This window comes from Protomyctophum bolini (genome assembly GCF_963924005.1).
Source record: "Protomyctophum bolini genome assembly, chromosome: 21".
Lineage (NCBI taxonomy): Eukaryota > Metazoa > Chordata > Actinopteri > Myctophiformes > Myctophidae > Protomyctophum > Protomyctophum bolini.
In genome coordinates, this window is record NC_137882.1 from 7059465 (window position 1) to 7080570 (window position 21106).

A 21106-nucleotide genomic window follows, 5' to 3' on the forward strand; every position below is an offset into this window, starting at 1 on the left:
ACATTTATTGATAATATGGATGTCCAGATCATGTTTTTTTGCCCCCGATCCGATTACGATCATTTGAAAATGACGTGATCGATCGGGCCCCCGATTTCCGATCACATGATCGGATCGGAAACAACAACCCCTAATTGATAACACAATGTGTGTCATTGATTGGTCGGATGTCCTACCTGTCAACCCCAGCAGAGCGGTCAGGAGAACCTTCCCTCCCACCGTCGTCATGACGTCACCAATCAGCTGCCGGCTTCTGGACGCCAACAACACCAACGGACCAATCAGGTTGCACTTGGTGTCCTCCTCCTCCTCAGCCTCCGCCCCCTCGCCAAGAACAGAGTCCTCCTCAAATATCACCTCGTCCTCTCTCCTCTCGTCCTCTCTCCTCTCCTCATCTCTCCTCTCCTCATCTCTCCCCTCCTCCTGTTCGGTCCTCTCCTCTCTCCTCTCCTCCGCTCTGCTCTGATCCTGGTCGGTCCTCTCCACCTCCTCCTGCTGTTAAAAGGCAGACAAAAAGGACTATTTTAAAGTGCTCTGATTGTTTGCAGCACTAAAACATGATCATCAGGTATTATCATTATATAAGGAGGAAGAATCTTTTCTAAAAAGTGTGCCAGTGTTTTTTTAAATGTCGTTATTATATGGACATGCCCAGCAGTTCATTAAGTATAGTGTTTGTGCTGCCATTTGGGTGTATGGAACAAATAGATGTGAATTATTGTTTTGAGAATACTATGTCGTAAAGAAAAACCAATAAACATATGTTTTAAAAGAAGTATGCCTGGTTTGCCTGGTATTGTGATGTCACTATATAGCACTGTTTTTTTCATTGGCATGTTTGACTGTCAAGGTTTCAGCCTCCAGGAAGAACTGTGTCCGCTGGAAACCATGTACTGTATCTCTTAAAAGTGATAAAAAAAACTACTGATGGAGGGGAAAGGAACTGGTTGGAATAACGTGTTCCTTCCACGCGCTACGTTCAACCAGGGAAACTCCCCCCTGTCAGGTGTAAAGGAGCAACTTGGACACTCAGGCATGAAGGAAGCATGAGTTCAAGTCCGTTGCTCTCCCCTTGTCCCCCATATATGGGGACTAGGTTGGTGGAGGGTGTGTAGAGCCCAGGATCACATTAGATGATTGACACAGGGGTGAAAAAATGGGTTACAAAATCGTGGGATAAAAAATATATAAAAAATAAAAGTGATAAAAAACAACCATGGCCATATGGGCCATACTGACGATGTTTTCAGCGATGGCACTCAGCTGTGTTCATTGTCCATTCATTGTCCATTGCGTGCAGGACGGTGCAGACATGTCGGGGGCATGGAAAGTAGGGGGGGACTAATATTTACTATTCTGTGCTCATCGGTACGCAACTCGAAGGGCCGACGCAACACTCGGCACGGCGACTCACTGGGCTGGGCCTCACGTCCTGGTCCGTCATGGTCACAAAGAGCAAGCGCTCCCTAACGTGTCAGTAGTTTCACTTGCCGCGTTTCCTAGTACGTCTGGTTATCACATAATTGACTCTATTGCAAGCTCCTGATGACGGACATATATCCTTGATTATAGGCTGATAACGTTCGAAGCCAAGCGGCTGCTTGGGTATAGCTCAGAAGTCGGAACTATTCTAATTAGTATGTGAACATGTATGGACGCATGATATGAGGACACAATCAGCTTTAGTTCAAAATCAGTCGTTTATATGCATTGTAATTATACATTCTAAAAATCCATATTGTCTGTCGCTGTTCTCCCATATTGAATGAACCGCACTGAAACACAGCCAGGGACTGGTTATTCTGGTAGTGATCGTACGTACACGCACACACGCAAACGCACACACGCAAACGCACACACGCAAGCACACAGTCAGTCAGTCCCTCTGTCTATCTATAACTTGTGCAAATTGGGTCCGGCAGTGCAGATCTCTAGTGAACCATAACATTAGACCAATGCATAATGTACCTCCACGCAGACCTCCTGTTTCCCTCAGGCTCTTTGTTAGTGTGTGTGCGTGTGTGTGTGTGTGTGTGTGTGTGTGTGTGTGTGTGTGTGTGTGTGTGTGTGTGTGTGTGTGTGTGTGTGTGTGTGTGTGTGTGCGTGCGTTAAATGTCCCCTGCGTTAAACAGCGTTAACAATGACAGACAGTAATGCAGTTAGAGTTAAATGATAGCTTACTGAGTTACAGTGTAACAGACTACTAACTGCATTAGCACACAACATGAGACACCTTAATACACTTATAAGGACATCACTACGACATCACAACGACCTGATGTCTGCAGACTAGAGGAGCGGAGAGGGGAAGAGATCAGAACTTCCAGTCAAGTACAGAATTAGCCCTTCGCCAAATTCCACCCCTTAAATTAAAGAGATTGTCCGAATAGTTTAGGCGCAACTGTTGTTATGCAGGTCAAGCTTTCGCTACCTCATAGCTAGTGTCAATGCTATTTTGCATGGCTGTGTTGTTGAACAGGAAAGTTACACGACTGACCCGCCCAGGTGATGGCAATAATGCATAGCCTATAGTTATACTGCAGGCCTGGTTGACAAGATTTTGATGCTCTTGCTAAACTGAAATGATCCGATTATTTTATACGGAGAAATCCCGTCATTTAACATGCATCTCTATGGGGGAGAAAGGACAGCTTGCCCCATGTCTCCTCGCTGCTAACGTGCCTATTGGACAAGGACGGGTTGGGGAGGGACTTATAGCGAAGGGCTAATTGCCTTCAAAATACTCGCCATTACATACAAAGAACTTAACCCATTCTGAACGGGAACCCGTTTTGGTGTTAGCATCATGTTATGCTTTAGCTATTGAAAAATAGCAGATCTACAGGTCTGCTATTTTTTGAAAAATCGAAGAACGACTGACATTTTTAGAATCTGATGTCAGATCAGAATGGGTTAATCAGACCAGTGTGTGTCCAGTGGAAACCTCGTATGAATCTGATCTCAGGTCAGAATGGGTTAACAACCAGGCCCCCCCGCTACACCTCTCTGAACTCATGGCTCCCTCAGGCCAAGCTCTGCCAACAAACTGGAACCCCACAGGTCCAGAAAGCGTACTTGGGGGGACAGGGCTTCCGCAGTGGCCGCGCCCCCTCACTGTGGAACTCACTCCCAGCTCACATCAGAGTTGCCCCAAACCTTCGCCACGTTCAAAAGCACACTCAAAAGCCACCTTTTCAGACTTGCTTTCCCTACATACAGTAACCCCCCCCCCCCACACACACACACACACACTTATTTTTATTGTATTTAGTTTATACGTGCGTGCGTGCGTGCGTGCGTGCGTGCGTGCGTGCTACCTGGGTGTTGTTTTGTGAGCGGAGACACAGTGTCCAGGTCACTAGGCTGACAGCCAATAGGATGACATCAGGAAGGAACACTCGGAAAACTGAGGCTGTGTCTGAAACACTGACGCACGTGCACGCGCACACAAACACACACACACACACACACACACGCACACGCACGCACACGCACACGCACACGCACACGCACACGCACACACACACACACACACACACACACACGCACACACACACACACACACACACACACACACACACATTTTTTATCATTTATTTATTTATGTCCACATAAGGGATACAATACAAGGAAACAAATATTTACAAGGTGCTGTATTCAAAAAGCAGATTCTGGACAAATACCCACACACACCCTTCAGATCAGAAGTATAGCCTACGATAGTAGAAGAGATTGCACTGAATTTAGCAAGCAGTTTTTTGAGGCAAGCCCCTCCTATGCCCAGCTTTGAGGGTTTGTGTGAAACACCCCATAGCGATGATTTGATTGGCTGTACATATAAGCTTCATAACATCTGGTGTAGAGGGCTTTCACTTACACAGGAATGGAATGTTTGCACATTCTCACAGACAGTGTGTTAAATGTTTAGAATCTAAACCACAGAATAGTTGATCTCATATCATTTCTAAACTTTAGATGTGTCGTATCATATGTGGCATGATGTGACTATACGCACGCACGCATGCAAACACGCACACGTACACGTACACGTACACACACACACCTATTGGACTCCGTATTCAGACGGAACCTTTTTTATTATTATTTAATTAAACTAATTGAAGATTGAAATGTGATATTTATAGCAAATATTTTGCATTAAAAATGTACATGTACTTGAATGAAACCTGGCATTTTTGATAATCAGCAATGGACCTAGAAGTGGCTAAGTAATAGGGAGGAAAATATATATTATTTAGCCCATCGATGCCTACAAAGACACCAACAATACACTGCTTCATATAATAAAGGTTTGTTTTTCAAATTCATGGAATTGGTTTGATATTTTTTTAATGTCTTCATTTGTATTTGTTTATTAAATCATTTTGGAAAAAAATAAAGGTTTAAATTTGTTTTTAATTCATGAAAACGTTTTAAACGTTTTAAAAAAAATAATAATAATACAAATAAAAATAAATTATAGGAAACAAAAAATACAATATTTACTCCAAAGCCAGCGTTTGGGAAACAGTGGGTCAGGAGATGGAAGGAGTTTGCAATGGAAACACATTCAGACTGGCTAATGAAGTGAGAGGAAACAGACATTCAGGCTGAGTGTCAGGCTAACTGGATCAGCTTCATCAGTTAGAGTAATATCTCAAGCCAGACCGCTCCTCCACCATCCTCCCTGTGTCTCCATGCAGGACACTATATAGAGACGCAAAATATTAGATAATACTAGTGTAATTTGTGTTGTTGACCTATTTCTACCATATATAGTGCAACTTCCGTTCAACTTTGACTCCTCCGTCACACGGAACTATGGTTTTGTGACCAGTATCACTACGCCAGCAGGAGCACAAAAACAACAGTGCCATGTGACAGAGGGGTCAAAGCTGAACCAAAGTTGCGCTTAATACAGATATTCTGTGGGTCTTGAAAGATTAGTAAATACTCCCTTTTGGTGTTAGCACTATGTTATGCTTTAGCCTATTGAAAAATAGCAGACCTACAAGCTACGAGCTTGTAGGTCTGCTATTTTTGAAAAATCGAAGAACCACTGACAGAAACATAGATTTTTCAGAAAACTGTCAGGATTTAGAAGACATTTTTTTAATCTGATCTCAGGTCAGAATGGGTTAAATTGTCACTTGACGGTGATGTGGGGAACCCCCAAAATGTCCTGTGATTAATGTTTCAATTGTTTTTGTTCCTCCTATGAACAGCTATTGTGTGTGGATTCTGTCTGAACACAAACATTCAATTCCATTGAAAATGTTGCACAAAAACATAGTGCCATACAATTGCAAACTGTACGGTAAATATGCGAATTGAACGCAGTGCGTTGGATTGTTATCTGTGCATAGTGTCGACGCAATTCCACAACCGGTGTGCTAGAAGAAGGCAAATGGATAAATAACACACTCCTTCTCAATTTACTCCTTCTCAATTAGTGTGTAACACAATTTTGGCCATGGACGTGAATACATGTCCTTTATATCAGAACCGCGGGGTGCCGGCGTGTATAGGCGTCTTTAGGCCTTTTTTGTTGATATATATTAAAAAAATATTTAAAAAATTGGCGGGGGTTGGCCTCTACTTCTGCAATGTACTCCTTGCTGATTGGCGCATGCGCACTGCCGTTCACTTCCTTGTTTACGGCTCAGAAAGAATGTCTCGTATCTCCTAATCTATGGAACTCTCCATTGGTTTTGACCAGATGGGCAATAATCTGTCTTCATTTCTGACTTAAGGATGCCTCTCGTTTGGAATATAAACGCTTCTAGAGAGACTTTAGCGTGACCAGCGCGAGGTAAGAATGGAAGATTATGCCTCCCGGTTTTGGTGGGGAACAGAAGGCAGGGCTTTTCAGAGTAAAATCTCCCATATCTGCTAGCACTCGCTTAGTGTGAAAGATGCTGGCAGCATGTTACACTTTAGCTATTGAAAAATAGCAGATCTACAAGCTCATCTACGAGCTTGTAGGTCTGCTATTTTTGAAAAGTCATGAAAATGTAGTACAAATGTAGCGAATATATATTCTTTCAGAGGCAACGTTTTTAACTAAAATCTTTGCTTCTGAGGGGTTCCTGGAACAACATATTTTCAGATGGGGGTCGGCGGGCAATTTCATATAATCTTGGGGGGTCCTTGACATGAAATGTCAAAACAACATACTGGTAAAAAAATTATATGAGGAAAGAAGACACGTTGTGCCGGCCAGGCAGGGTCTAGGTGCGAACCCTGTACCCATGTTTCATTGAATGTGGAGAAACTAATTGAGTTATTTAAAACGTTCTTGTTTGATTTGTTTATTTCAAACTATTGAATATAAATGTCAACAAAATATGTCATAACAAATACTGCCATAATATGTCAGGATCACATTACATGATTACATAAATACAACGTGCGTGCGTGTGTTTTTGTAGGCGTATAAAGAGCCAAGCAGACTAGACAGAGAGACTAGTGTCTGAAACTCCTACTGGTGACACACAAACACGCACGCACGCGCACACACACCACACACACACACACACACACACACACACACACACACACACACACACACACACACACACACACACAGAAGAGAGAGCTACTTGAAGTTGTTAAGGCTAGTCTGTTTATAATCACTTCCTCTCACGTGCGTGCGTGTGTTATGTTTATCGCTGTCAGACAGATGCTAGTATTTTTATCTTTTTTTATAGTCATACAGTACACTTGGTCTAACAGGATAAGTCAAGAAAGGTCCGGTGTTTCCATTGAGGTCCAGAAATGTTTATAGTATCAGTGGTTCCCAAACTTTTTAGCCCATGATGACCCAAAAAATAAATGTGACGTGAGGTCTCCCCGGGACCCACAGTTTAGTGAAAATAGCTGATCTACAAGCTCACCGACCAGCAATTTACATTACGGCTTGTTTTCTAATTCATGGAATTTCTTAGATTTTTTTTTCTTTTATTCCTTCATGACATTACTGGAAAAACAGTAAAAAATGTTTTGAATTCATGAAAATGGGAATGTTTTTTTTTTCTCTTTTCTTTTTAATGTTTGATTTAGATAATATATTATTTAGTCAGATTGACTTCAGACAGATTCTAGGTTTGATATTTACCTGATGCTAGGTTTGATGTTTACCTGATGCTATATAGGTTTGATGTTTACCCGATAGGATAGCTTACATGATGCTAATAGGTGTTAGAGTTGAACAAATGCTAGGGTGTTACCTGATGCTATGTTTGACGTTTGCCTGGCATCCTACTTTCTTTGTATTGTACGTGTCAGACCATTTAGCCTGCTACTGCTAATGACAGAGTTGACATGTTATGTATATATCGTGCTCTGTAGCCTCTAGCAATAAACACACATGCACGCATGCATGCATGCACGCAAGCACACACACACAAATTGCAGGTGTGTCAGGCAGGCGACAGACTAACAAGATGCAGATGTTGAAAGCTTAAGTAACACATGCACGCACAAACGCACACATGCACACACACACACACGCACACACATACACACACACACACACACACACACACACACACACACACATACACACACGCACACACTGTAGTGTGTCTTGACTTGTCAGAGCAGAAAAATGTGCGAGAGCAGAGACACAGACAGACAAACAGATAACGGATAAGACAAACAAAACAGACAGACAGACAGACAGACAGACAGACAGACAGACAGACAGACAGACAGACAGACAGACAGACAGCGATGACGTCACTTCCTGCGTGACTGTTAGCATGCCTTGAGGGAACAGCTGTTCTTGGGTTGTAACAATACTTCCATTGTGTAACATTTAAAAAAAGATTATAACTACATAAGTCAGCGGTTACCACGGGAACAGTCAGGGGGTGGTTGACAAAGTGAGGGTCCGGGCAGGGGACCCTTGAGGGGGTTGTGTTTTAGTAACCAAATGGACCCTTACACGATGCGATGGGTCTGTTAACTCCCAGAGTGTACTGTACACTCTCTCTCTGCGTTATTATTATGGTGGTGCGGAGGTTTGGAAATCATTTAAATGCAATCATTTAAATGCAGATCTACAAGCTCACAAACAAACAATGCATGCATTGTGAGCTTGTAGATCTGATATTTTCAGATGGCCGAAATGTATATCGGGCTGAAGTGGTTACTGTATGTGTTTTGTAATAACAAATACAAAATCTAGTAGTAGTAGTAGAAGTAGTAGTAACTAAGGTTTTCAAATAAATGTAGTGGAGTAAAGTAAACCAAAGTACAAACACGTACAGTACCGTACGTAAATGTACTTACTGTAGTTACGTTCCACCACTGCTCTGAGTTATTACGGGGGTTCCGGACGTTTGACAACCACAGGGTGGTTCATACTGGTGGTGCGTGTAGAAGTGGTGGGGGGTTGGGGGTTCATAGTACAGGAGCATAGGAGTGGTGGGGGTTGGGGGTTCATAGTACAGGAGCATAGGAGTGGTGGGGTTTGGGGGTTCATAGTACAGGAGCATAAAGTATACACAGGTCTTACCTCTCTAAGCCCAGATGACGGAGAGTCTTCTCCCAGGTGGAGCCTGAACACACACACACACACACACGCATGCATGCACGCACACACACACACACACACACACACACACACACACACACACACACACACACACACACACACACACACAGTGTGCAGGAGTTTGGTATGTGAGAAATTCACTGGTTCATCAGAGGACAAAAGTCTCTCACACACACTTATGCATGCACGCATGCACGCACTCACGTGCACACACACACACACACACACACACACACACACACACACACACACACACACACACACACACACACACACACACACACACACACACACACACACACACACACACACACACACACACAGTGTGCAGGAGTGTGAATAAAACATTCTTTCATGATTATGAATGTGTTTCTTCATTGGCCGGAGTCTCCGACTAAACACGTGACTTTATGTTGTTTGTATCGCTGCGTTAGTGACCCCTACAGGCTGTTCAGTGTAGGTTGCATTAGGGCTGGAACTAGAGATTATTTTCTTAGCGATTATGCTGATTAGACTTTTTCAATTAGTTTAATAAACAATTGTTTTTTTATTATATATTACAGAATCGATTAGCCTTAAGCCTTTTTTTGAGGGGCACTTAAGAGCACTTTTCTAATCAAAAACATTGTATTTGGGTAAAGGCACTTTGAATGAGGGAAAGGTTTACTGAAGCCAAATGTATGCTAGTGTTCTACAACAGGGGTTCCCAAACCTTTTCCTGTCAAGGACCCCAAAATGACACTCATTAGCCCACAGACTGCCATTACAAAAGATATGCCAGGGACCCCCATAAGAGAAGATCTTTACAGCTCTAGACCCCCATAAGAGAAGATCTTTACAGGGACCCCCATAAGAGAAGATCTTTACAGCTCTAGACCCCCATAAGAGAAGATCTTTACAGCTCTTTACATCTTTACAGGACCCCCATAAGAGAAGATCTTTACAGGGACCCCCATAAGAGAAGATCTTTACAGGGACCCCCATAAGAGAAGATCTTTACAGGGACCCCCATAAGAGAAGATCTTTACAGGGACCCCCATAAGAGAAGATCTTTACAGGGACCCCCATAAGAGAAGATCTTTACAGGGACCCCCATAAGAGAAGATCTTTACAGGGACCCCCATAAGAGAAGATCTTTACAGGGACCCCCATAAGAGAAGATCTTTACAGCTCTAGCAGTGATCCAGGGACCCCCATAAGAGAAGATCTTTACAGGGACCCCCATAAGAGAAGATCTTTACAGCTCTAGACCTCCATAAGAGAAGATCTTTACAGGGACCCCCATAAGAGAAGATCTTTACAGGGACCTCCATAAGAGAAGATCTTTACAGCTCTAGACCCCCATAAGAGAAGATCTTTACAGGGACCCCCATAAGAGAAGATCTTTACAGCTCTAGACCTCCATAAGAGAAGATCTTTACAGGGACCTCCATAAGAGAAGATCTTTACAGGGACCCCCATAAGAGAAGATCTTTACAGGGACCCCCATAAGAGAAGATCTTTACAGGGACCCCCATAAGAGAAGATCTTTACAGCTCTAGCAGTGATTTTAAACTATTTTCATTTCAAGGACCCCCCAGTTTGATATGCAACAGGCTACGGACTCCCATTTAATGGCATTTCTATCTCTGACACCCCGATTTATATTGTAAAATCAATGTTAATTTAACTCTGAGAGTGTACAAATGGACCCAATTTGGTACGATTGTACACTCTCAGAGTTACAGACTCATAAGGGACCATTTTGTAATTTGGTTCCAAACTATCATTTAGCTGGGGACCCCCTGGAACTCCCTCAAGGACCCCTGGGGGCCCCGAACTCCACTTTGGGAACCAATGCTCTCAAGTACTGGATTATCAGGATTCTTAATAAAGTCCCACCCAGATACCGCCAGCACATCAACTGATCCAACGAGCAACATCAATACCACCACAGTCTGCATGGTGGAGAGTTCAAAACCGTCACAATTCACCAAATGTAAAAGATACACTGTGTTCCAGTTGATCCCATGGAGTTATTTATAAGATCCACAAACCCTTTAACCACTTTCAAACCACGCTGTCCCTATTTTAGGGTATGTAATTAGAGACGCTTCCTTTTCTTCCCCTCAAGAATAATTGTACATTGCATTGTGAGATTATAGATTTAACAGTGACGACATCGAATTAAATCTAATCCAATCCCGTGAATCTAATAATGAAAATAGACAAATCTAAGCTCACAACCAGCTCAGTGGCCTTGTGGTTTACAGTGTGAGATTGGAAGGTTGCTTGGGTTTCAATCTCCGAGCTGGCTCATACCAAAGACTATGAAAATGTTGCACAAAGCCTCCTGGCTTGGCACCATGGGACGGATTGCCGGTAAAGGTCCCTGTGACATAATAGTTACCAGTGTCATGGGGTCATGTCCATTTGTACTTGTACATCAAGCCGGCTCGCACTACTTATGACAAGTAGCCATTAAATATAATTTACAAAGACTAAGGAAAATTGCTCAATGATTTAAATTAGTTTGTTTTGTTTGCACACAATAAAATATTGTTTTAGGTAGAGCCAGTTGTTCATTAGGTTTAGGGTTCTACTGTATAACCATGCAGGACAGGACTGTTCGTTCACTCTGCTAGTGACTGGAAACGCTACCAGAGCACCGCTTCATTCATGTAATCAATGTGCTTTGATAAAACATTAGTTAACATTTCATAAGAGAAGTAAAAAAGAAAACATTACAGTGCAGAAGAGTAATTTAAATGAAAGGCAGCGACAAACCGAAAGGTTTCTAGCTGTGATTTAGCAGACCTGCAGTTTTCAGGGGAATTTGTTCCAGATATATAAAAACTGAATGCTGCTTCTCCGCGTTTAGTTTAGATTTTAGGGAGAGAAAGCAGACCTTTGCCAGTTTACCTGAGCGATCTGCATGGTTCATGATATCGCGCAAGATTTGGGCCACAAAATTAACCATTAAAAAAAAACAGTATATTATTTGACATACATGGAGCCAGTATAAGGATTTAATAACGGGAGTGATGTTCTCCACATTCTTGGTATTATGAAGGACTCGGTCAGCAGTGTTCTGAATCAACTCGTCTGGTCCATTCTGGAAGAGCTGTAAATGTGAATGTTCCCAATCCTGTCGAGACATCAGTCCTTAATCTGCTATAATTTTATGCTTTTTGAGGTGATAGTAGGCCGACTTTGTGATGGTGTTAATAATGTGGTTGTTCAAATTCAGGTCCGAGTCCATGACTACACCAAGGTTTTTTGGCTTGTCTTGACATTAACGATTATTTCAAGCTGGGCAATGACTTTGGGGACCCACCTGGGGGTCCCGACCCCTTCAGTTTGGGGAACCACTTGTCCACATACAGTAAGTACAGTATGGCAGCATATTGTGTGGTGGTACTTACAGTTATATTCAGGTTCCAGGGTCCCTGTGGCCAGCAGAGAGCTCACACACACCTGAAACACCAGCTGTAACGACAGGAACACGCCGCTGCTCGCGCACACACACTTCACCAAGCTGCCTGGGACACCTGCACACGCACACGCGCACACACACACACACACACACACGCACACACACATTTAAACAATGCATTCATGTCCACCCAAAGGAGATCATAAATATACTGTACGGTGCAGTGTGTCATCAAACAGGAAACGCATATCGTCGCTCTAAATCTGTACGTCGGGCAGAAACCTTGTATCTCCAAGTTGAAACGTTGATACAGTGGCCTTGTGGTTAGACCGAGTGTCCACCCTGAAACTGTGGAGGTCGGGGGATCGATGCCCGGCCGGGTCATACCAAAGACGCAATGCCTCCCTGCTTGGCACATCAAAGGGTTGGATTGGGGGGGTTCAAATCAACTAATCAAATGATACCTGAGCCCGGCTCGGCTACAGCTCACCGCTCCTTGGCAGCGGCTCGCCGCTCCAAGAGATGGGTCAAATGCGGAGAACACATTTCACGGTTACGCGGTAATGTGTGTACAACTTTGAATGTTTTTTTTTTTTTTTTGTCATTTAACGCACTAATTCATCATACAGTGTCGACCAAAAGTTACAAAAAAAATCACACCGGTGTGAAGTGAGGTGAAGTCTAGCTCACGTTGATTAGGTGATGTAATGGTGATGTAAAACAAACGGCGCCAACGCAAACATCAAATTCTCTTTATTGTTAAATGGCATTTAATGTTTGTGTTATAGGGACAAGATGGTACAGTTTCCCTTCATTGTCGATGGCGTTTTTAAAACAAACATTGAACTAAAAACAAACATTAAACCTGTATATACTATATACTGTAGGAGGGGCTAGCGCCCCTCAAAAATAGACAATCACACAGTCACACTGGTCACTTGTGGACCTACAAGGTTTCTATTCCACCCGCATCGACTCGTTTCCAGTTCAAACCTGCAGCTGAGCCAATCACATGACGCTGCGAGAAACAAACTATGACCCGGAAAAGGAAAGCGGGAATTCCTTGTGGAAAAAGGCATCTGCACTGAGTCTATGTGAAGCACTTAACCCATTAAGAACGGGAACGCATCTGTGTCACCTTATAGCTTTTAACCACTTTAACCATTATTTTAAACTTTAGCTGTTGAAAAATAGCAGCTTGTAGATCTGCTATTTTTCAAAAATCGCGAAAATTATGGTGCAAATCTTTGAATATATATATTCTCTCATAGAGAGCGTTTTTTTTTTTTTTTTTAGATTGTGTTTTTGGCTTTTTGCCTTTATTGGTAGTTATTAGTGAAGACAGACAGGAAAGTGGGAGGGAGAGAAGGGGAGAGACATGCAGCAAAGGTCTTCATGAATGGGACTCGAACACACGACACGCTGTCAGGCTAGATCCTATATATGTATATATCTGGCCAAGTGTGACCACTTGGCTAGCGGGCGCCCGTAGCGAGCGTTTTTAACTCAAATTTGCTTCTGGGGGGTCCCTGAAACAACATATTTCCAGATGGGTGTCGGCCTCCGAAACACAGATTTTTGGGGGTTCTTGACATGAAATAGTTTGAGAACCACTGACATACTGTAGACACACAGACACAGGTTTTTCAGAAAGCTGTCAAGATTTAGATGACATTTTGTAGAATCTGGTGTCAGGTCTTACTAGGTTAAGGGGGTGGAATCCCCACCATTTTGAATACATAAAGTACGTACATGCACCGTATAGGAAATAGTGTTATGAGGGCAACATGGCTGATTACTGTGTCTCGTTCCCCAAGGAACCTCGAGTTAGACCTCAGAGGAAGGAAGACTGGACAGACAATTGGACTGAGGGACCGGCTGTTCGAGAGACTGATTTGATTCTGGGACATTGTTCTAACATTTTATAATGCTGTTATGTACCGTTTTAATCGAATTAAACAGTGTCCTTACCACTGACCCTTTTTTTTTTTTTTTAAGAACCAACCACAGTTTAATGGTCAGTAAACTTCAGGTGGCTATTAACTAAAGGCTATTAAAAAAAAAAATACTGTCTCTCAATGACGGAGCCTTGGATGCATGGATTTTATTTACATTTATTTTGGTCAAATAAAATTAAATATTTGCTGACACTACACAACTATACAAGATAATAATATAAACAACTTGCCTACTGGTGATCCAGGGTCAAAGAGAATGTTTTAAAATACACTATTGCTCTTGTTAAGATTTGTCTCCTATTAACTTCAATTGAATTATTGGCCCAGGAATGTGACAAAAAAAGAAACCTCCATGTGTTCAATGCTGCAAATGTTGGGGTTTCCTTAACTCTTCAGGGTGGTCGATAAATCTTTGTGTGGAAGTTCCTTTTTAAATTAAATATCTCAAAATACAACATGAATCCAGCATAAAATGTGCATCATGTCGATTCATGTGCAACAGGCCTGGAATGTTGTTATTTTAGGGGCATTGTTTGAGGGGAGAGCAGGAAGGCCACCCTTAACCGGGTGATTTCATTTTATGATAATTTTGTACAAGAACAGCATCAGTTTTGGCAAATTTGGCAAATTACCAATATTGTGCAAAGACACTGAAGTAAGGGTCACATGAATCACATGAGCATTCACAGATGAGAGATTGTATTGTATTTCCCTACAAAGGTTTATTTTCATTCAAATGAAATGTGAATGACTTGCGCTAATAATGACTTTAGTTGATTTTTCACTCTTTAAAATATAGTATTTCTTAATTAGTAACAATATCAGATTAATATTAATACTTTATTGAGCAATAATTTGGTTAGCCTAAACATATTAGGTAGGTTTTTATACATTTTTCATAATTTTTTCTCTCTCTCTCTTGCACGCACACACACTTTTTTGCAGCCACATGATTATCAGGAATAAGTTGGGACCCGTGGAGTCTGGACCCGTTAGCTGAAGTTTTTTCCCTCACATGTTAGACCCCCTGTAACGTTTTCGGTGGATACACATTCCTTAACTATGCTGGTATTTAAGTTCTAACATCAAACAGCAGCTCAGTCAAATCCAACCTACCACTGGTTACATGTGCAGCGTTTCCAATAAAACATTTATAAGAATCTCAAATGCTGCGTTCTCATTCTCACTGTCTGGCAGATGCAAAAGATGCAAAGCTACACAGCGTATTTGTAGCTTTGTATCGTTTGTAGCTGAAGCTGAAACCAGCTCAACTTATTTGTAGCTTTGTAGCTGTACTTCAATGTATCTTTTGTATCGTCATATCGCTGGCTTCCATTGAAAATGAACGGTAGACTGTATCTTTGCATCTGCCCGCGTGAACGCAGCAACTTGTGTGTGGAGCGCATTGAGGAGAAAGGTGAAATAAGCCGAGGCGCCAGCGGGGGGGCATCAGGGCCACTGTGGCCGTAGGGCATGTGATTCTGGCACGCGGCCAGAGAGAGGCGCAACGAGGCCCACGGCCGACGTCACATTCCTGCCCTGGATGTACAAACAAAGAGCTCTATGAAGCCATCTATGAAGTCTATGAAGACGTTTAATCTCACAATTTCATAAAATATGTGGTGGGTCCCTGCTTCATCTCTCTCTCTCTCTCTCTCTCTCTCTCTCTGCTATGGACTGAAAATTGCTGATTATCCCTGCTTTTGATATGATTCTTTCTTAACTTAGCAAACACACACACGTCTCACACACACACACACACACACACACACACACACACACACGTCTCACACACACACACACACACACACACACACACACACACACACACACACACACACACACACACACACACACACACACACACACACACACACACACACACACACACACACAGACCCCCCCCCCCCCCCCCGAGGAGGTCTTCCTCAGGAAATCCAACATAATGCACCAGGTTGTCCCTAAGGTCACATGAGTCGTTGCCAAGAACCTGGGTCTATTTTAACAGGAAGTGGATGACTCACTTTACGGCATCACATCCTGTCTTCGTTAGTCTGTGTGTGTGTGTGTGTGTGTGTGTGTGTGTGTGTGTGTGTGTGTGTGTGTGTGTGTGTGTGTGTGTGTGTGTAGCCTCTGGGATTTGTCCAATTTCATGTCACAGTGAATAGTATACACTAGTCACACAAACCTACACTGCACGCACACACACACACACACACACACACACACACACCATGATATGTGTTTGTGTCTGACATCAATGTCCATTAATAATGCTATTAATATTTCAGGGGTTTTCTTCATGATTCAGAAACAGAACAAACAACACCGTTCAAGCCCTCAAAGAGCCACTAAGCTACTTCCTGTTAGCACAGGACATTCTTCCTGGGTTTACCCAGAGTCATCTAATAGAAGAGTTGCGACATTGAGGGGGCAGAAAACGGCACGGTCACGTGGTTCATGTGCTCACGCGAGCCCATAGACTCCAATGCATTCCATAAACTTCCGGTTGTCTCTATTTGAAGCCTTCAAATAGGGACAAACCAATCCACACTTTTCCTGGGCTGTGTGTGCTCCAGTTCCTATCGATTTGATCCAATGAAAGCCAATGAAACTGGTCAGATGACCAATGATATCCAATGAAATCAACAGGAACTGGAGCACACACAGCCCAGGAAAAGTGTGGATAGATGATCTTTTTTGCTTGCTTCAGCCATTGTTTATATCACATGATCTGCATCTTCCAACCTGACGATCTAGTGACACGCCCACTTTGGTTCCCAGTTCAGGGCAAGAAAAAACACCTTTTGAGGGGTTCCAGTTCCGAACCAACTTCTAGGGTTCTGAACCAATTCATTTTCAGTGGAAACACTCTGATTCCAGTATGTGACATACTCCGGTGGGAAAGGGGCCTCCAGTGAGTACACAGACATGTTTCCATCTTAATGATCATCAGTGATGAGACAAGGACCTCTGTTTGAAAACCACTGACTTAACATGATGCTAGTAGGCTACGGTTTAAGTAAGTGAAGTGTTTACCTCTGGGTTCAGCAGCCAATGGGAGCAGCAGTAGAACGACCAGGTAGACCAATGAGAATCCATTAAACCTGAATGCACATGCTGAGCACGCACACACGCATGCACACGCACACGCACACACACACGCACACACGCACACACACGCACACACACACACACACACACACACACACACACACACACACACACACACACACACACACACACACACACACACACACACACACATCAATGCATTAATAAATCAGGCAAAGAAAGTATAGAGAGAGGAGAGAGAGAGTTAGTCTGAGCCCTGGATGGAAGCTGACGTGACTGTGTCTTTGTACTTAATAATCAGTGTATATAAAACATTGATTCCCCATCGAATCTCCCAGTTTAATATACCAAAATGTGTTCCTGTGAAGCAGTTGGTTTACTTTAAGCTTACTTATTGAGATCATAAACATTTCTCCCTGTCTGTCTGTCTGTCTGTCTGTGTCTGTCTGTGAGCAGCGGTGGTCTGGAACGTCATTCCAGGCTCTTCTAGCAGTGCACTGGGAGCGGGTGGAGTAGTACAGACCTTGCCTTAAGGTTTATTCGGTGAATGAATAGTGTATTCATTAGTAGTATAGTGTATTTTGAGTATCCACATCTATTGCGCTCGGTACAATGATGTTTCCAGCCATGGTGAGACTGCAGTCGGTTATCAGGTGCTGTTCGACAACTTCGACAGATTGGAGAGAACACAGTTGTGTGAGAGTAGTAGTGCTATCATCAGAAAGGTCAATGCCGGTCCAGGTCATTTGACAGCTCCTTTTATGAACGTTGCATTCGTTCATTCATGGATAAATGCTGTTTCACATTTTTTTATTTCAAAATGCGCTCCTGTTCGAACAACTTGTTTTTCCAAACGGCCACACAGGGTGTCTTGACACGTGATCTGACAGCTGTCGCTCATAACCTCAGACACACTTGGTTTTAGTGTGTCTGAGGTTTTTTTCGCGGCACGAAGCTGTAATGTGAACGGGGCGTGAGGCTGTGCACAGGATTACACCCGTCCTGTTAGAGCAGCATGTCTCAAATAGAACTGGGAGCCTGTCTGTCCATGCAGGGCTTTAAAGGTAATAAGTAAAATCTCTTAAGACAGCAATAACAATGGGTGGAGTGGACGGGGAAGGAGAGAAAGGGGAAAACTGCCCTGTCTGAATGCTCTGAATACCAGTGGCGAGCAGCTAAGATGGGCGTGATGTGGTCATGGTCACATTAGGGTGAGTGGGTGTGACTTCATCACTGAGGCCAGGCTAGACCAGAGCAGAGGAGGGAGGTTCCCGGTTACACCAATCTAAGCGTGACGAGATGAAAGCATGAATGACCTTTTCGGGACCAGGGGTCGGACGGGAATGAGAGGAGGGACCCTGGCACCGGCTGCCAAGATACATATGGTCAAATACTTTGTCAGTTCTCAATCCTTCGCACGCATGCACGCATGCATGCACGATTGCACGCACGCACACACACACTTAAATATGCGGGACACACATGGTCAATTAGCTGACCTTTGACCTGTGACATCACTAATGGTCAGGAGAGGTCGCCAGGTTCAGCGTTCCTGCTGGGAACAACTTTCTAAAGGCCTGATTTTTACCAAATATCCACACGCTGACAGGAAGAAACTCCTCAGTAACCTAGAGTATCCTCAGTAACCCCCGTTATTTAAACCAGGTATAGTCTGTGGACCACTGGTGGTCCGTGGAAGTGAAGTGGTCCTCCTGACCATTCAATTAGTAATGTAGAATTATTTGTTTTTCAAAAAATAGCTTTCCACTAGTTGAGAAACACAGTGAACTGAATGACCTGGTGACCTACTGTGTGATGACCGTCCATGGCATTTAGACATTTTACTGACAAGTTGGAGTTCAAGAAATTCAACAGAAAAAAGGGAGTTGTAATCTCAAGAGGGGGAAGTGCCCTACTGCCAACTATAGTGGTTCTGAATGTGGGGTCTGGGGGACCTACAGGGGTCCTTCAGGGGGTTTTCATCTAAATCAGTTGAACCACCTTAACCCAAATACATCTGCTATTTTGACACATTTCGTAATAATCCAGCAGCAACACAAATCGGGCCAAATATCAGTTTTGGGGGTCCTGATACAGAAGCATTGAGGGGTCACATGGTGGTCTGATAGAGAAGCATTGAGGGGTCATGTCATGGTGGTCTGATAGAGAAGCATTGAGGGGTCACATGGTGGTCTGATAGAGAAGCATTGAGGGGTCATGTCATGGTGGTCTGATAGAGAAGCATTGAGGGGTCACATGGTGGTCTGATAGAGAAGCATTGAGGGGTCACATGGTGGTCTGATAGAGAAGCATTGAGGGGTCATGTCATAGTGGTCAGAAAGAGAAGCATTGAGGGGTCATGTCATGGTGGTCTGATAGAGAAGCATTGAGGGGTCACATGGTGGTCTGATAGAGAAGCATTGAGGGGTCATGTCATAGTGGTCAGAAAGAGAAGCATTGAGGGGTCATGGTGGTCTGATAGAGAAGCATTGAGGGGTCATGTCATGGTGGTCTGATAGAGAAGCATTGAGGGGTCACATGGTGGTCTGATAGAGAAGCATTGAGGGGTCATGGTGGTCTGATAGAGAAGCATTGAGGGGTCACATGGTGGTCTGATAGAGAAGCATTGAGGGGTCACATGGTGGTCTGATAGAGAAGCATTGAGGGGTCACATGGTGGTCTGATAGAGAAGCATTGAGGGGTCACATGGTGGTCTGATAGAGAAGCATTGAGGGGTCACATGGTGGTCTGATAGAGAAGCATTGAGGGGTCATGTCATGGTGGTCTGATAGAGAAGCATTGAGGGGTCACATGGTGGTCTGATAGAGAAGCATTGAGGGGTCACATGGTCTGGGTGAAGAGACAGACCAGCTTACATAAACGCTCAGCAGTGTCCTTCCCTCTACCATGTGTTTTTAACCTATATAAACTATATATATATACTGTATGTTGTTAATGCTCTCTCTCTCTCTCTCTCTCTCTCTCTCTCTCTCTTTCTGGTTACGAAACAGTTTTATATATACTGTGTGTGTGTGTGTGTGTGTGTGTGTGTGTGTGTGTGTGTGTGTGTGTGTGTGTGTCTCTCTCTCTCTAACACACACACACACACACACACACACACACACACACACACACACACACACACAGACAGATAGACAGACAGACAGACAACTTATCAGACAGACAGACAACTTATCAGACAGACAACTTATCAGACAGACAACTTATCAGTCAGACAGACAGACAGACAGACAGACAGACAGACAGACAGGTATTACCTGCGGTCAGACAGACAGGTAGAAGCAGTCTGAACATCAGACCGACCAGGAGTTCTGGAGCCATGATGATGAATGATGCTGCTGGCTGTGGGTCCAAATCCAACCCTATCTGGACAGTACGTCCACTCATACACTGTACACTGCTAAACTACAACACAAACTACATTTAATTAAACTGACTCAACTAAACCAACCCCGCTGGAGACAGACAGACAGAGAGACAGACAGACAGAGAGAGAGAGAGAGAGAGAGAGAGAGAGAGAGAGAAATAGACAGACAGAAAAACTGGGGTTCGGTCAGTCAGTTGTTTACTACTGACGATGAAAAACACTTTTTTTAAATCCACATGTTGCGTTTTTGTTTGATAATCCAGATGTGTTTTTTCCCTCACGTGTTTCCTTCTTCTTCTTCTTCTTCTTTCAGTTAAAACAAACAAATAAATAAAGAAACATATTTAAAAGCCTCCACTGAACTCTGAGTTCGCTCCGCTCGAGACTTTTCTCTTCTTCTCTGTGACTCGCGCGCGTGCACGCGCCTCCTCCTCCTCCAGTCCTGACTGCACGGCACGCGTCTCACATCCCATCGCTCGGAAGGACGGACTGACTGACGCGCTGTCATTGGCCACTCGGTTGCCACGGTGACCGCTGATTGATTGATTGATTGAAGTAGTTTGCAGAATTACAGTACATTTCAAGCACAACTCAATACAAAGACTGTTAACTGTGAGTGGACGACCCAATAAAGCACTACACTTGTTTACAAGAGGGTCCATCATGATCAACTACTAGACAACTAGACAACTACTAGCTTTGGAGTCGAC

At 43.4% G+C, this 21106-nt stretch overlaps 1 protein-coding gene across 5 annotated transcripts in view; it reads right to left on the reverse strand.

The window, feature by feature from the left end:
* The window catches only part of LOC308336760 (piezo-type mechanosensitive ion channel component 2-like), a 67739-nt gene extending 46958 nt beyond the window's left edge, over nucleotides 1-20781 (reverse strand). For all 5 annotated transcript variants that reach the window (XM_080794295.1, XM_080794298.1, XM_080794296.1 and 2 more), the window contains exons 1-6: nucleotides 20287-20781; nucleotides 16973-17053; nucleotides 11965-12090; nucleotides 8522-8564; nucleotides 3318-3426; nucleotides 177-495 (exon numbers count right to left, since the gene is read on the reverse strand). In XM_080794295.1, the coding sequence (XP_080650421.1) occupies nucleotides 177-495; nucleotides 3318-3426; nucleotides 8522-8564; nucleotides 11965-12090; nucleotides 16973-17053; nucleotides 20287-20416 (808 nt within the window). In that variant the 5' untranslated portion in view covers nucleotides 20417-20781. The remainder of the gene's footprint in view (nucleotides 1-176; nucleotides 496-3317; nucleotides 3427-8521; nucleotides 8565-11964; nucleotides 12091-16972; nucleotides 17054-20286) is intronic.
* Between the last annotated feature and the right edge of the window lie 325 nt (nucleotides 20782-21106).